Source organism: Schistocerca nitens, chromosome 8 (genome assembly GCF_023898315.1).
Source record: "Schistocerca nitens isolate TAMUIC-IGC-003100 chromosome 8, iqSchNite1.1, whole genome shotgun sequence".
Lineage (NCBI taxonomy): Eukaryota > Metazoa > Arthropoda > Insecta > Orthoptera > Acrididae > Schistocerca > Schistocerca nitens.
The window spans coordinates 115,100,208-115,116,595 of record NC_064621.1 but is presented as its reverse complement, the minus strand read 5'-3'; the positions used below and the strand labels follow the sequence as shown (position 1 = coordinate 115,116,595).

The following is a 16,388-nucleotide window of genomic DNA, read 5'->3' as shown; positions in this document are numbered from 1 at the left end:
AATCAGCACGGTTTTAGAAAGCATCATTAGTGCAAAACTCAGCTTGCCCTTTTCTCATGTGATATACTAAGAACCATGGACGAAGGGCAACAGGCAGACTCCATATTTTTAGATTTCCAGAAAGCATTTGACACGGTGCCCCATCACAGGCTATTAACAAAGACATAAGCATGTAGAATAAGTTCAAAGATATGTGAGTGGCTCAAAGACTCCTCAAATATTAGAACCCATGATTTGGCTGACAGTATGGGCAACAATCTGCAGTTGGTTGCTGATGATGCTGTGGTGTATGGTAAGGTGTCGAAATTGAGGGACTACAGGAAGATACAAGACGACATTACTAATTGGTGTGATGCATGGCGGCTAGCCCTATATGTGCAAAAATGTAAGTAAATGCAGATGAATAGGAGATCAAACCTGCAACGTTCAGATTATTATTTCTCGTGTCCTGTTTGACAAGTCAAGTTGTCTAAATACCTGGGTATAATTTTGCAAAGCAATATGAGGTGAAACGTGCATGAGAGAGCTGTGGCAGGGAAGGCAAATGGTTGACTTCGGTTTTTTGAGAGAATTTTAGGAAAGAGTGGTTCACCTGTATAGGAGACCACATATAGGACACCGGTGTGATCTATTCTTGAGTGCTGCTCGATTGTTTGGGATCCGTACCAAGTCAGATTGAAGGAAGACATCGAAGCAACTCAGAGGTGAGCTGCTAGATTTGTTACCGGTAGGTTCAAATAACACAGAGATGCTTTGGGAACTCAAATGGGAATCTCTGGAGGGAAGGCGATGTTCTTTTCAAAAAACACTACTGAGAAAATTTAGAGAACTGACATTTGAAGCTGACTGCTGAACGATTCTACTGCTGCCAACATACATCGCTTGTTAAGGACAACAAAGATAAGATATGAAAAATTAGGGCTCATACAGAGGCGTAAACTCGCTCAATCTTTAAGTGGAACAGGAGGGGAAACGACAAGCAGTGGTACAGGGTACCCTCCGCCATGCACCTATGGTGGCTTGTGGGGTATCTATATCGATGTAGATGTAGATATGCATGAGTCAGGGCTGAAATGACCTGGAGCTTAACTTATAGTAGTGATGTATTCCACACTGAGTAACTGAATACTGAAAAATGAGATATTTAGTTCCAATATGTAACATACTATATAACATATTTCTACTTGATTGCTACTTGATTGGATTACTAACTACATTAGTATTTAGTAAATGAATTCTTTTATACAATAAACCTAATTCATTTTTTACAAAAAAAACAAATACAGAAAACTGTACTATGGTGAAAAAGTAATTTAATATCACAAAAGTGACCTCATCTCTCTCATGGCGGAGTTGCTTCTTGTCCGCTTGAAATCTTGCTTCCATGCGAGATTTTTCAGCTGACAAAGTAGCTAATGAGTCTGTCAGAGTCTGGAGTTGTACTTTAAGTTGCTCTACAGATTCCACATCCTCCGCACTTTTACTGTTCTCAGCCTAGAAAACATATAAAAGTAAATATCAGTGGCAGAAAAATGGAAATATCAATAATACAATCAATAAGTGCTCTTTCACTATTGCTCTCTCTCTCTCTCTCTCTCTCTCTCTCTCTCTCTCTCTCTCTCTCTCTCTCTCATGCACATACATAAAGATCATCACAAGGTTTGGTGTTCCAGAGTTTGTCCAAATATGTGATAGAAGTTACTGGAAAGGCTATGTAGCACCCGCCATATTATACTAAATATTTTGTTCTGAAAGAGAACTGCAATGGAAAACATTCTAATTTGTGGCAGTTTGATTATTTAAAAACATTGAACAGCCAATTACTATGAAATCTGTTGAAATACTTATCACACTCTTCAAATTTGTAACTAAAACAAAGAATGCCTCCCAGTAAAGTGAGTACATGCTAGTGAGAGATATAAACACCTTCCAATTTGAATTATTTCACTGAAGGGCCATTCCACGCCAAGTGGTCTAATTTTGGAAAAAGTTTCTGTGTGACCATCACAGAGTGGGACACAGACACGCACAGTGGGACACTTACAAAATCATCGGTCCTTGAAATAGCAGATGTTACAATCATAATCCCAGCATCTTAGCATCTTCTTGTGCCTGGTCCACCTCAGTGATGCACTCAGGAAATTCTTTTTTAAGAAGTGTGATTGAGTGGTTCGTGTTTTGTTCATCATACAAAAACATATGCACAGGGACTTGGTTTACCATTAATTCAATACTTGCAGAAATACAGTCATTTGTTTGACCCCGTAGCACAGCTTTCAACAGTGCACCTGAGTTTTTGGCAACTTTGAAACATATCAGTATCCCCAGCAGTATTAGCTTGAAATAAACAAAACTAAGCCATCTTATCAACTTTTTGCTCTCTTTTACATGGAATAATAAAAAAACGTCATGAGCAATTTTCATCTAGATAATTTGAAGCAGTCACCCAAACAACATCTGGTTGAAGGAAATGTGAAGTTTTGGCTATTTTATCTCTGGAAGCAAGTGTGTGATAAACCTGGGTTTGTTCAGCCCACTATGATGAAAAAAGTATTTCCTGCAAACAATTTTGTACAATTTTTATTAGAAAGGCTGTGTTCTAAGCCCCCCTAAAAAACTAGATCTGGTTTTGTAATGTGACCATATAAGGCTCTAAAAAATACTGACAATGCAAAGGTGCTGCAAAAGTACACCCATATTCCGCTGGTACTCAAATATGACATTTTTCATTACATTTTACAATTGTTTAGTAGTATCTGGATAAAGTAAAACTGGAAGTCCTACTTAACAGGAAGTGAATTTGAATCACAAAACTTGAAATGACACAAAAAGGTGTTTTTTTTTGTTTTGTTTTTTAACATCTGTAAAGTGTTCAGCTCTATAAAATTCTTTTTATAAAAAATTAAAGGGCATAAAGAATCCAATAATAAGGATAGTGTTCTCTTTGTGTGTATCTCTAATAATCTCTGGTTATCACTTGAGCTTCTCAGTGTGGCAGTTTGAAATCTGCTACGTAAAGAGTGCATGCTACTTTGCTGTGAAAAAGTCCTGGACCAACAGCTATAGCATCTACAGTTGCTAGCTATTTCATATAGCATGATCCACAGGAAATTACTGTCTATAAGTAATGTATCCATACCAATCAGGACAGTCTGGACATGAAGCAAATGGAATTGGATGATTTTATTGAAGAAGTAAGAATAAAAATTTAGTCTGTCATGCTGTCATTACATCACCAATCGATTTTGGTGAAGATTATCCATTTATGGTTCAGGATACACTGCAATGTTTCCATGAGGAAAATAGTCAAGCAGCCACAAAATCGGAAGGTGGAGTCTTTGAGGTTCCGCATTGTCAGTGCCTGTGACACGGCATGATTACTGTTCGTGTCTTTATCGAGGTGCTGATCAAATATGTAAAAACACAGTTTGCTCACATTTTCCACATCCATTACTTCAGTGATGGCTACAATGCCCAATACATAACTTTCAAAATGACTTGGAATGACAGAATGGAATTTTTTAGCTCCAAGTCATGAAGGTCCCTTTGCAATGGGACTGGAGGTTCAACAAAGTGATTAGCAGCAAGAGCAAGCTTGCAACAGCCAGTTAATAAGCAGATTCTTAGTCCCATAGATCTGTTTAGCTTCTTCACTGAAAGCATTAATTGCATTAAATTAGATTTCCTCAGCAAAGAAGAAATTGAAGAAAATAAAGGGTCACACGAAGAGAGATTTTAAACTTGGGCATATTCTAGCAGGAACTAGAGAAATTTGTCATGTTTTGCCAACTGATGGAGTAACAGTTCAGGTCAGCTGTGTTTGAAGTGAAGCATCCTATTTTCCAAACAAAATTAGTGACAGAGAAGGAAATATATTAACATTGGGGCTCCAGCCAGGACAATATGCTGCATGCATTTATGAAAAAGAGGGGTGGACTGGAAAATTCTATAAGACTTCCACTGGGCATAAAGACACTTAAATAAGCTTGGCCCAGCAGATTCATTTTACTGGCTGTCAAGAAGTGAAAAGTGCAGGGTGCTGAACAGCACATTATTGTAGTTATAACATCTCTATCAGTGACAGCATCTGGCTGGCAGTAGAGTTTTCCTTGTGTATACTACACAGAATTAATGAAACCTCTAAAAAATATTGTTGTGCTTTTGCTCTGAAATATCATGTGGATGCACAACAGTATCTAAACTCTTGTGGGAATACAGTTAGGCTATGAGCAAGTGGATTAGTGGGAATGTGGCACTACTCTGTAGCATATGGCATACAGAGATTTGGGTTGGACAGAGGATGTGCTCAGATAGCCAAGGTGGTTAACATGACCGCTCATGTAAAGCAGAAAATCTGGGTTCCGGTACAGATTTTCATCTGTCACCATCGAGTTCGCTTAGTGCCCTATTACAGCTAAATGTCAGATATTTCTTTCATCATGTATTGAATACAGCTGCCAATAGAATCAATGCTGTCTATTCTGTTGGACATGCATATCCAAGGACATGCATATCCAAAAGATTACAAACCATCCCTAAATAGCAATGAAAAATGTTGGATTAAATTTAAGCACCAGCAGCATATGGGCATATTTTCACTGCACCTATACCTTGTCATTACTTTTTAGAGGCTTATATGCTCGAATTGCAAAACCAAATCTCATTTTTAGGTTTTTATAACACGGCTTTCTAATGAAAATGGTTTATAAGAGTTTGCTGAGTATAATCTTTTCTAGAAGTGAGCTGAAAATATGAATTTCTTGTATTTTTTACAAAAATCATCCATTTTTCCCTAAATTTGTGAACTACTGGAAAGCAAGAGGGGAATGTAATTTTATACTTTAAGACCTTGTGTTGGTAAGCCATCACATGTGACATTTCAGGTTACTCCCGGAGACTTGAAAATCTAAACTTAATATCTTTTCCAGCTTTTTTGTCTGCCTTTGCCTCAAATTATCGATATGAAAGTTGCTAATAAAATCTTTTTTTTATTATTCCACTTAAGAGAACACAAAAGTTGTTCAAGATGGCCTAGTTTTGTTTCTTAGAAGAAAATATTGTTGGACATATCATGTCTCTAAGTTGCTTACATCTCTGCAAGTACTGAACTAATGATTGTGAGACTTCACCAATGTTCACTGGGGACATGTGTGAATGTTCACACAAAATTTCACCAAAATACATGCTGGCCACACGAGAAGCTCGAGACCACTTGGCATGGAATGACCCTAAAGGAAAATATCCTCAGTGTTATACACAAGGTGCCACATTTGGGTAAGAAAATATTCACCAAAAATGACAAAAATGATTATTGAAAGTAACAGACTTCTTGCTGATAAATGCTCTATTCCAAATTATCTTTGAGTTGTAACAAATTTAATCTATTTTTTTCTTCATTTTTTCCCCATAGTGGTGTTCACTCAGCTTCTGAAACACCATGGAATGCAATTTATTTCCAGCAGAGTCAGCAATATCTCAACCACACTACCTGTAATTGGGTGATTGGTCTGCTAGTAACTTTAAATTGCCAACCATTATCTCCACACTTAATACATTTAGATGTTTGTTTGTAAGGTTAAATGAAAACAGCACTGTACAGAAGATAGTTGGCTACTCGAGATAAAAATGCAATAGTGGGTCATGGGCAAGGCTCTCATTTAACAGATTTGTGATTGGAGAATTCCATTTGTAGTTGTAAGAAATCAGTAAGATTTCTGACCTTCACATTTAAACTTACCTGGTTGACACACCTAAGTGAAAGCTTGGGGTAATGACAAGTCTGATTTTAGTGACTTCCAGGCAAGCAATATGCAGCTTACATTGTTATTTCTCCAGTATCAATAATGTTTTGAAATAGAGTGTACCTGGAGTCGTGCCTCCTTCAGTGGTAGCACAGTAGTAAAGTTGTGTTAAGAAAATAACAACAACTAGATATTTCCAAAATCCAACCAGTAAGAATGAAATCATTTGACACGATAAGAATAAAATTCCATTCCCAATGAAGCCTAGGACAAAGGAATAATAAATGAGAATCTTCAGGAAAGTATGTAAAGGGAATAGTATAGACATGAAAATTATATTTGTGGACACAATGATGTATAGCATGGAGAACACAATCACAGTATTGTAGACTGAAAATAATGGAAATGACAGTAAAAGAATAAAACAAGGCATAGCAAATTTAGCTCTGTAATGCCCCCAGAATTTTACGAAAGTCTGGAGACACTTGTGTTCCAGCCATTTCGACACGCGTTATTTTAAAGCAAGGCGTAAGGATGAGCATAGGATACTGCACCCATTTACTGCTTGTGCAGTCGAAACTGGAAGGGAGATAATTCGTCGGCGCTGGCAAGTGTTCAGCGCGACCTGCCAAGAATAAGCAAATGTGGCCCGGAAGCTCCGTGGCCGGCTGCAAAGAGTAATGTAACATTGTACTGTTAAAAAAGAAATGGAGAGACTCGAAATAGTGACTGTTTATTAGACGTTGAACTGTTGTTGAGAGAACGTGGACTGGATGTGGATAGTCAGCCACGATAAAAGCTTATGTATTAATTGTGTTCAAAAATGTGTAATTAACTGATTCTGGGTGCCCGGTAATGTGTGGGCTTACATCATAAAGTCTAGTTTTTTTTTTTTTGTACAAAGTGGAAATAAATATGTTCTGGTGCATTGAATGATATTCCAAGAGCAGCGTATTTTTTAAGTAAGAAGAGAGAGAGAGAGTGAAAATTTCCCCTTCCTAGCAGTGAAATCTTCAGAGAAGCATCCGGTGCTAGCAGAAGACATCGGTGCTGCAAGAAAGCAGAACCAGCATTCTTCAACAAGTAAGTCTACGAAAATGCTTAAGCTGTATAGAGAGAGCTAGCATTACACCAGGCCACTGCAGCTCCTTGGTGACGAGTAATGAATTAAACAAAGGAAGAAACAACAAAATGAAGGATTGGCCAAAATTTGGAGTTAAGGGCGCATTCCTGTGTTGGAAAAAGAAGGGGGGAAAAAAGATTAGCGATAATACCCCACACACAGGAAGGTCATTAGCGATGCATCAGGTTTTTGATATTAGTTACGTGCGCAATTTTTGCTTTTGTGGTACAGCAAACTTCGTTTTATCTAAATACATCACGTAAAGTGTAGATATCAGATTTGTAAACTTGTGTGTGGTTTCTGTGGGATCGTGGACTTCGTCTGGGCTATACAGGTCAACTGAAACTCCCTACAATTTTTTTTTCTGTTTTTTTATTGTAGTTTTGTTGATTACTGTGGATTTTGTATGCTGGATTTCTGCATCAGTATTTGTTTTAGTATGTCTTCAACATTAGCACTGTTGTATAATTAGTTTGTCCCTATCCAAAACCACACAGCTGTCCCATTAGTTTAATGGTATTTCTGCGATTAAATATTTTTCATATTATTTGTGTTTGTATGCATGTATAGTGAGAGAGGTAAATGATCAGTATATTGTATAGGCTTGAAATAGAGCTGTCCATCATCTTGATGTCAGTGGTTGGCAGTGTCATCTTTAGCACCTATGCAGGATGTTCTTGAGTTTACATCATAAATTACGTGCTTTTAGACTCCAAAAACTTTACCTTGGGTTGATGAGTTACCACACAAAATGATCCCTATGACATTATTGAATGAAAGTAGGAGCTAAGTAGTAGTTGTTCTTGTTGTTGTTGTCATTGCTTCCAGTCTGAAGACCGGTTTGATGAAACTCTTTGTGCTGCACTATCCTGTGCACACCTTCATGTCTGAATAACAACAGCAACCTACATCCTACATCCTTCTGACTACTTACTCTGTTCATCTCTTGGTCTCTCTCCACAATTTTACTCCCCCCCCCCCCCCAATATTTCCCTGGAACACTAAGTTGATGCCATAGAATGTGCCCTACGAACAGATTCCTTCTTCCAGTCAGCTTGAGCCACAAAATTTCTTCTCTCTACAATTCTATTTAGTTCCTCCTCATGTTTGTATGGTCTATTTATCTAATCTTCTTCATTCTTCTGTAGCACCACATTTCCAAAGCTTCTATTCTCTTTTTGCCTAAGCTGTTCCTCATCCACATCTTATTTCCATACATGGCTACATTCCACACAAATAATTTCTGAAGACTTTCTAATACTTAAATCTATATTCGATGTTAACAAATTTCTCATCTTCAGAAATTATTTTCTTGCTATTGCCAGTCTGCATCTACACTCTACAAACCACTATGAGGTGCATGGCAGAGGGTACATACGATTGTACCAGTTATTAACATTTCTTCCTAAACCATTCAAGCATGGAGCATGAAAGAATGATTGTTTGAATGCCTCTGCGGGTGCAGTAATTATTCTAATCTTATCCTCATGATCCCCATACGAGCAATACACAGGGGGTTGTAATATATTCCTAGAGGAATATTTTAAAGATAGTTCCTTAAACTTTGTTAACAGATCTTCTCGGAATAGTTTATGCCTACCTTCAGGAGTCTTTCAGTTCAGTTCTTTCAGTATCTCTGAGACACTCTCCAACAGATTAAACAAACCTGTTATTATTTTGTGTTGTCCTTCTCTGCGTAATGTTCAATATTCACTGTTAGTCCTGTCTGGTATGGTTCCCACACACTTGAGCAATATTCTGGAACCAGTCGCAGAAGAGATTTGTAAGTAATCTCCTTTGTAGACTGATTTTCCATTTCCCCAGTATTCTACCAATCAACTGATGTCTACCACCTGCTTTTCTCACGACTAAACCTATGTGATCACTCCATTTCATATCCCTACAAAGTGTTACAGACAGGTATTTGCATGAGTTGGCCAATTCCAACAGTGACTTAGTGATACTATAGCCATAGGATACTACGTTTTTTTCGTTTTGTGAAGTGCAAAATGTTATACTTCTGAACATTTAGAGCAAGTTGCCAATCTCTGCACCATGTTGAAATGTTATCTAGATCTGAATGCATATTTATGCAGCTTATTTCAGATGGTACTTCATTATAGATAACTTCATCAACTGCAAAAAGCCTGATTTTACTGTTAATATTGTCTGCAATGTCATTAATATACAACATGAGCAGCAAGGGTCCCAACACACTTCTCTGGGGTACATCCAAAGTTACTTCTACATCTGACAATGACTCTCCATTCAAGATAATATGCTGTGCCCTGGTGCAGTACTGAGTCAAATGCTTTTTGGAAATCAAGAAATATTGCCTCTGCCTAGTTACCTTGATTCAAGCTTTCAGTATGTCATGTGAGAAAAGTGTGAGTTGGGTTTCACATGATCGATGTCTTCGAAATCCATGCTAGTTGACACTGAGGGGGTCATTTTGTTCAAGAGACCTCATTGTGTTTGAACTCAGAATATGTTCTAAGATTCTACAACAAATCGATATCAGGGATATTGGACGGTACTTTTTCGGATAACTTCTACTACCCTTCTTGTAGACAGATGTGACCTGTGGCTTTTTCCAAAAACTTTGCACAGTTTTCTGTTCAAGAGATCTACAGTAGATTATACATGGAAGAGGGGCTAACTCAGCTGCAAATAGTGTAGAATCTGACAGGAATTCCATCGGGGCCTGGAGCTTTGTTCAGTTTTAATGATTTCAGCTGTTTCTCAACACCACTGACACTAATACTTACTTCATTCATCTTTTTACTGATATGAGGATTACATTGGAGCAATTCTCGGTTTTCCTTTCCAAAAGAACATTTGAAAATGGAGTTAAGATTCCAGCTTCTACTTTGCTACCCTCAATTTGAGTTCATCTCATTCACTAGGGTCTGGATACTAACTTCGGTGTCACTAAAAGCCTTTACATAAGACGAGAATATCATTGGGCCCTGAGAAAGAGCACTTGACAATATTCTGCTATGGTAGTCATTAAAGGCATCATGCATTGCTCTCTTGACAGCTAAATGCAGTTTCACTCAACATCTCTCTATCTATAGCCCTACGCTTTGTTTTACTCTTACTATGCAGTAATCTGTTTTTTTTTTTTTAGAAGTTTCTTTACAGTGATTGTATACAGAAGAGTTTCCCTCCCCTTAAAAATTGTTCTACTGCGTTCATATCTATCTAGTGCATGGTCAACTGTTCTCTTAAACTTGAGTCAGAGTTCCTCTACATGCTTCTGCCCCATGGTGAAAGTTTCAAGTTGCTCATTGAGATATGACACTACTGATTTTTTATCTAGTTTATTGAAGATATGTATCTTTCTACTTCTTTTGGTTGTCCTTTGTACTTTGGTAACAATTGTTGCCACAACCATGTGATGGTCCCTGTTACCAATTTCAATGTGAACATCCTCAAACAGGTCAGGTGTCTATTTGCTGCCATTAGATCTAATGTATTTCCATCATGAGGGGTTCCTAACTACCTATCATAGGCAGTTTTCAAAGAAGGCATTCAGTAAAGTTTCACACCATGTCTCATCATGCCCACCACTAACAAAATGGTAATTTTCCCAATTAATTGTTGGATGATTAAAGCCTTCATTGGTGATTACATGATATGAATGGGGATCTTACCTACAAGTGAGCTGAGGTTTTCTGTAAAGTTTTCGGTTACATCAGGAGATGAGTCTGGTGGGCAATAGAAGGGTCCAATTATCATTTTATGCGCACCCCTTATACTTAGTCTTGCCCGAACCGTTTCTGCCTCTGTGGATTTGAATTTCTTGTCTACTGCAACAAATACACCACCTCCATTTCCCATTTGCCTGTCCTTTTGATACACACTCAAATTTTCCCCAAAAATCTCACTGCTATCAATTTCAGGTTTCAACCAGTGTTCAGTATGTGAGCTACACTGCTTTTCATGAGCACTTCAGCCTCTTGCACCTGGGGGTGGAATTTCTTTCAATCTTACATTGTTACTTGTGGATTTCCTACAGCTACTGTTATCTGGATTGGATGGAGAGTTGCCCAATCTAAAAAGAAAAAAAAAAAAGTGTGCACCTCACACGCAGTCAGCTACTCGAGTAGCAGCCTCAGATTTTTTTTTTTTTTTTTTAATTAATTTTGTTTTTAGGGCACCGAAAGAACTAGAGTCATATGCGCCCATGTCAAAACTGTACAATCATCAAATGAGCAGCAACCAGTTGCAAGATCATGTTTTCTTTATTTACTTTTGCAAATCGATTTCAACTGATTAACAGCCATCATTGGTGCTTTCAATGTGACCCTGAGTGATAACACTGTCTTAAACAGACATCAAACATAAAGTTGACGTCTGTTTAAGACAGTGTTATTACTCAGGGACATGTTGAAAGCACCGATGATGGCTGTTAATCAGTTGAAATCGATTTGCAAAAGTAAATAAAGAAAACATGATCTTGCGACTGGTTGCTGCTCATTTGGTAATTTTATGGTTTACGGTCGCTGCACAACTTGGGAACCGTATGGAGCCCCCCATTCAAAACTGTACAACATGAAGACAAAGAGAGTTAAAAACAACTACATGTCAATACTAATCAACAAAAGAGAACACAGCTATGAAAAGGGATGTGGAGAAAGGTCTGTGAAATATGCCATAAAGAAATGGCGGTCCAGAGCAAAAACTTAAACGGCCTTCATCATATTGCTAAGATGGATAAAAAGTAAAACGGGGTCAACAGTCAGCACATTGTTGTCTAAAATGGCTGGTAACTCAGATAGGAAACAAAAACGGAAATGTAAGCAGATAAAACAAGGGCATTCCATCAGAAAATGGCCGACAGTTAAAAGTTGGATGCAACATGCACAAAGTGGTGGGGGAGCACCACTTAACAAACACAGTGCCCAATACGCAGCCTAGTTAAAATGATATCCTCGCAGCGAGAGGACCGAGATAAGGTCATCCAAGCCACTGGGATAGGCTTAATAGCACGAAGCTTGTTCCCATGAAGTGAAGACCACTGGTGATGCCAAGGTGATACCACCTGCAGACAGATGGCAACACAGAGATCATCAGAGGGAATGTAAGAACTAGCGGACTGAGGTACGAAGACTGCAGCCTTGGCAGCAGGAGCAGCAGTCTCGTTTCCTGTCAGACCGACATGACCAGGAACCCACATAAATATCAGAGTGGCTCCATTAAGGGTGAGCAAGTGACAGATTTCCTGGACCCCTTGCGCTAACAGATGGATGGTGTGCAGCACACAGAAACTTTGAAGGCAGCATCTGCGTACAGACTCTCAACCAGGCTATGTAAAAGGTGCCAGTGGCCAAAAGGATGCCACAATGGTGGATAGTACTGAGATGGCGTAAGAGGGACGGACATGCAGATGCATAAATGAAACACCCATAGTTTAGTTTGGACCAGAAAAGGGACTGGTACAAACCGAGGGTAGTTTGGTCTGCACCCCAGGAAGCACCACTGAGGACACGTGGGACATTGAGGGACTGCATACAGCAGGCTGCCAGGTAAGTAATACACATGGGAGGACCAAGAAAGTTTCCTATCGAAAATGAGCCCCAGGAATTTCATAGTTTCAACAAACAGAAGAGCAACAGGCCTAAGATGTAAAGACAGTGGAAGAAACCAATTGCGCCACCAGAAATGCATACAAACAATTTTGTCAGTGGCAAAACAAAAGCCACTGTCAGTGCTGCATGAGTAAAGACGATCAAGACATCACTGAATATGCCGCTCAATGGGACAATTCTGTGGCGAACTGCAATACATGGCAAAATCATCAATGAATAGGGAGCCGGAGATGCCTGGCGAGAGACAGGCCATTATAGGGTTAATGGTGATAGCAAAGGAGGATGACACTCAAGATAGAACCCTGAAGCACACCATTTTCCTGGATACAGGTGTCCGACAAGGCAGAACCCACATGTACTTTGAAAACGTGCTCTTTTGAAAATTCCTGAAGAGTATTAAATGGGGCAGGTGGCCAAAGAAGCCCCACGTGTAGAGAGTATGGAAGATACCAGTCCTCCACCAGGTGGAGATTGAAAAACAAGGCCACAGTCTGGGAATTCCGCCTCTCCGGGGGACACCACCTTGACAAAGCACTGTCCGTGTTGGTGGAGAGGCATGCCTATCCGCTTGAAGCTGAGGGCTATGCCAAAGATACAGGATCCACTGCCGGAAAGACCTTAGCCGATGGATCAGACTAAGAGTGTACCACAACGTCTTCCTTATCCACACCTGGTCCTTAACCAATTGCCTTCCCCAAACCAAGGTGTGATGCGATCCATGCCAAGGGGTGTATGGCACATGGGAAGATGTGTTGCAAAGGGAGCCTTAGGGATACCGGGTGACCTCGCTGAGTAAATAGCCTTACCCCGCGTGGGGTTTCCGTGGTCTGGGCTGAGTAGATCCCCAAATCTCATGGGGCCAAGATGGACAGGACTGGCAAAAATAAATTAAAACAAACAGAGGGGCAAACTGAGACCTCAAGACACCCAAACACCAGGGTCAGGACCGATGGAATGCATTCCCACTACTGAATCAGACCTGAGCAAGAAGTGGGAACTATAACTGACAAGTTTGACCAGATCACAAGATTAAAGCCTTGTCTGAGGCCCAGAGGAGGAAACTTCTCAAGGGAACAGAAACAAAAGCAAGGAAAAGAATGGCTTCCAAAACAAATGTGGAGGGAATTAAAAGGGCTTGAGCCTAAGAAAAAGCTGTCTCAGGTTGAAGGGGATACACAGACCACCACAAAGTCAAAGACAGGTATCAAGAGGAAAAGGGAGGAATCTAAGACTCCCTCCTCTCAGGATAAGCAAGCCCAGAAAAAGTTGGGGCAGGAAATAGGGAGACAGACCTACAGTACTGCAGTCTCAGTTTTTAAGATGGCAATTATCCAGGAACGCTATCCACTGGTAGACATCACCTCGACCTCGCAGCAGGAGCAGCTCGTACAGATGGCCCTCTTTGATAAGATTGGGTGGAGGGGGGGAGGGGGGACACTGGTCCAGGACACAATTTCAGGAGGGTCTATCTAGATCGCAGTGCCCTCATTTTTGTCTGCGAGGGGGTGAATAAAGTGTAATGGCTCAAGGACAAAGTGCCCATGATGTCCCTGTGGGAGGATACGAAGCTGCTGGTCAGGACCGCAGCTGAGCTGCTTAAGATCACAAAGGTATCGACATGGGTACCATAGATCCTTAAAGATGTCTCTCCAAAAACTCTGTTCGAGAAGATAGTGGTTCAGAACCCAAAAGTCTCGACAGAGGATTGGAGGATAATCACCCAGAAGGCTGTACCGGAAGGACAAACCTTGGTGGTGGGGGGTCATAAAGAAGTCCCTGAAGGCGATGCGAGAGCAAGACCTGAAATTGTTTTTAGGGTTCTCGCAGGTTGCCGTCAGGATAATCAAAGACCTCAAAGGCAATTATGACAGCAAGACGGAGACTTGAGGTGCTACAGATTAATCTGCAACACAGTAAAGGGGCCACTGCTGCCCTGAGTCATCTCCTGAGGAGACAGCAAGTTGACGTGGCCGTGATGCAAGAACCTTACTTATATAAAGGGGGTGTATCGGCCTCGGTGGCACTGGAGGTAAGCTGACTTATGCTAGAAATCCAAGAAACTCCAGAACATGCATCTATGTGAGACATGGAATTTCTTTCATGCCAATGATGGATTTCTACTCCAGGGACCTGGTGACCATCAGGATGCAGCAACGTGAAGAAGATATCACGAGGAAAATTGTTTTGGTCTCAGCATACCTTCCTCACGAAGACAGCTCTCCTCCTCCCTTGGAGGTGAGGAGACTGACAGATGCTTGCCATCAGCAAGGCAACCACCTGGTGGTTGGATGTGATGCCAATGCCCACAGCCTAGTGTGGGGCAGCAAGGACACCAACAGTAGAGGTGAGTAGAGGGGAAGAAGTAATTGACATAACCTTTGGTTCCATGGTGATGGGCAGCTATGTCAAACAACGGCATGTGGCTTAAGAGCCATCCTCATTGGACCATATGCATATTAAATTCATGGTTGAAATGGGAATCGGACAGACCACGGCCTATAATAATCACAGGAAAACGGACTGGGAGACATATAGGAGGGACCTTGATTTAGACTTATCAGAAATTAAAACCTCGATAAGGAATCCAGTAGAGTTTGAGGAAATAGCAAAAGCGAAAGTGACCTCATACCAGGACAACTGCTCAATCACCACGAAGTGCACAAATAAGAGTATGTCTTGGTAGAACACTAACTTGGAAATGCAAAGAAAACAGGTACGAAGACTGTTTAACCTCTCGAGATGTAAAGGACAGTGGGCAAAATATAGTGAGGCTCTTGTCAACTACAACCTTGCAATTAGATAATCAAAGAAGGCATCCTGGAAGGAATTCTGTGAGGAAGTGGAGGGCACAGCTGCTCAAGCAAGACTTCACAAAATCATCAATAGAGTACCAACTAATCCAGGAGGTACGTTGAGGAAGGAGGATGGGGAATATACAAAGACAGCACATTAGATGCTGGAACTGTTCCTCAAATCTCACTTTCTTCAATATGCTCTGGCGGGTAACATACACAAGAATGTGATTCCTGGGAGACACTGGTTCTCAGGCATTCAAAGAGAGGACTGGGAATGGCCAAGGAGAGTGTCAACTTCAGTAAAATCCAATGGGTGGTGGAATCATTCCAACCGTTCAAGTCACATGGCCCAGATGGAACCTTTCCAGCTCTCCTGCAACAGGCAGGAGAGAATCTCAGAGTCCTATGCAGATTATTCAGGGTTATACTAGCAGCAGGAATCATTCCCAATGCCTGGAGGGGTTGAAGGTTGTCTTTATTCCAAACCAGGGAAAATTGATTATACCAAGGCTATGGATATGAAACCAATCAGTCTGTCCTCCTCCATTCTTACAACGTTGGAAAAAGTGGTTAATGTACATGTTGGGGAGAGAGGCTAACTAGGGCTCCTCTACATTCAAACCAACACACATACCAACGTGGATGATCTAGGACCACTATATGTAGTGGACAAGGGCCACACTTAGTGGAAGGAAGGTAGAGGCTACCATGATGAATGAAAAGATGGTAATTAATACCACTAGAAGTTGTCCACAAGGAGAAGTTTTGTCCCCTTTATTGTGGGATCTAGTGGTGAACAAACTCATTGAGGAACTGAATTCTAGACAATGCTTCTGCCAAGGACACGCAGATGACCTTGTCATAGTAACACTTGGCAAATTTACTGACACAGTTGGGAATTCTTGGACATTGTGCAAGACTGGTCCATCAAACAGGATCTCAGGGTTAATCCTAAGAAGAATGTTGTGGAAACATTCACGAAGAAGCGTATCGAACATTCAAGTTGGAATCTAAAGCTTTTCGATGAAACTCTACCTGTGAAGGGACAGTCAAATATCTAGATGAGAAACTAACATGGACCCCACACATTAAGAGCATCTGCCCCAAGGCAAAAGGCACTCCAGTGAGTACCAGA

General features: G+C 40.5%; 1 protein-coding gene across 2 annotated transcripts in view; it reads right to left on the bottom strand.

Moving 5' to 3' along the window:
• LOC126198752 (GRIP and coiled-coil domain-containing protein 1) overlaps nucleotides 1-16,388 on the bottom strand; it is a 139,761-nt gene that overhangs the window by 111,910 nt on the left and 11,463 nt on the right. For both annotated transcript variants that reach the window (XM_049935307.1, XM_049935306.1), the window contains one exon: nucleotides 1,333-1,494. In XM_049935307.1, coding sequence (XP_049791264.1) covers nucleotides 1,333-1,494 — 162 coding nt within the window. The remainder of the gene's footprint in view (nucleotides 1-1,332; nucleotides 1,495-16,388) is intronic.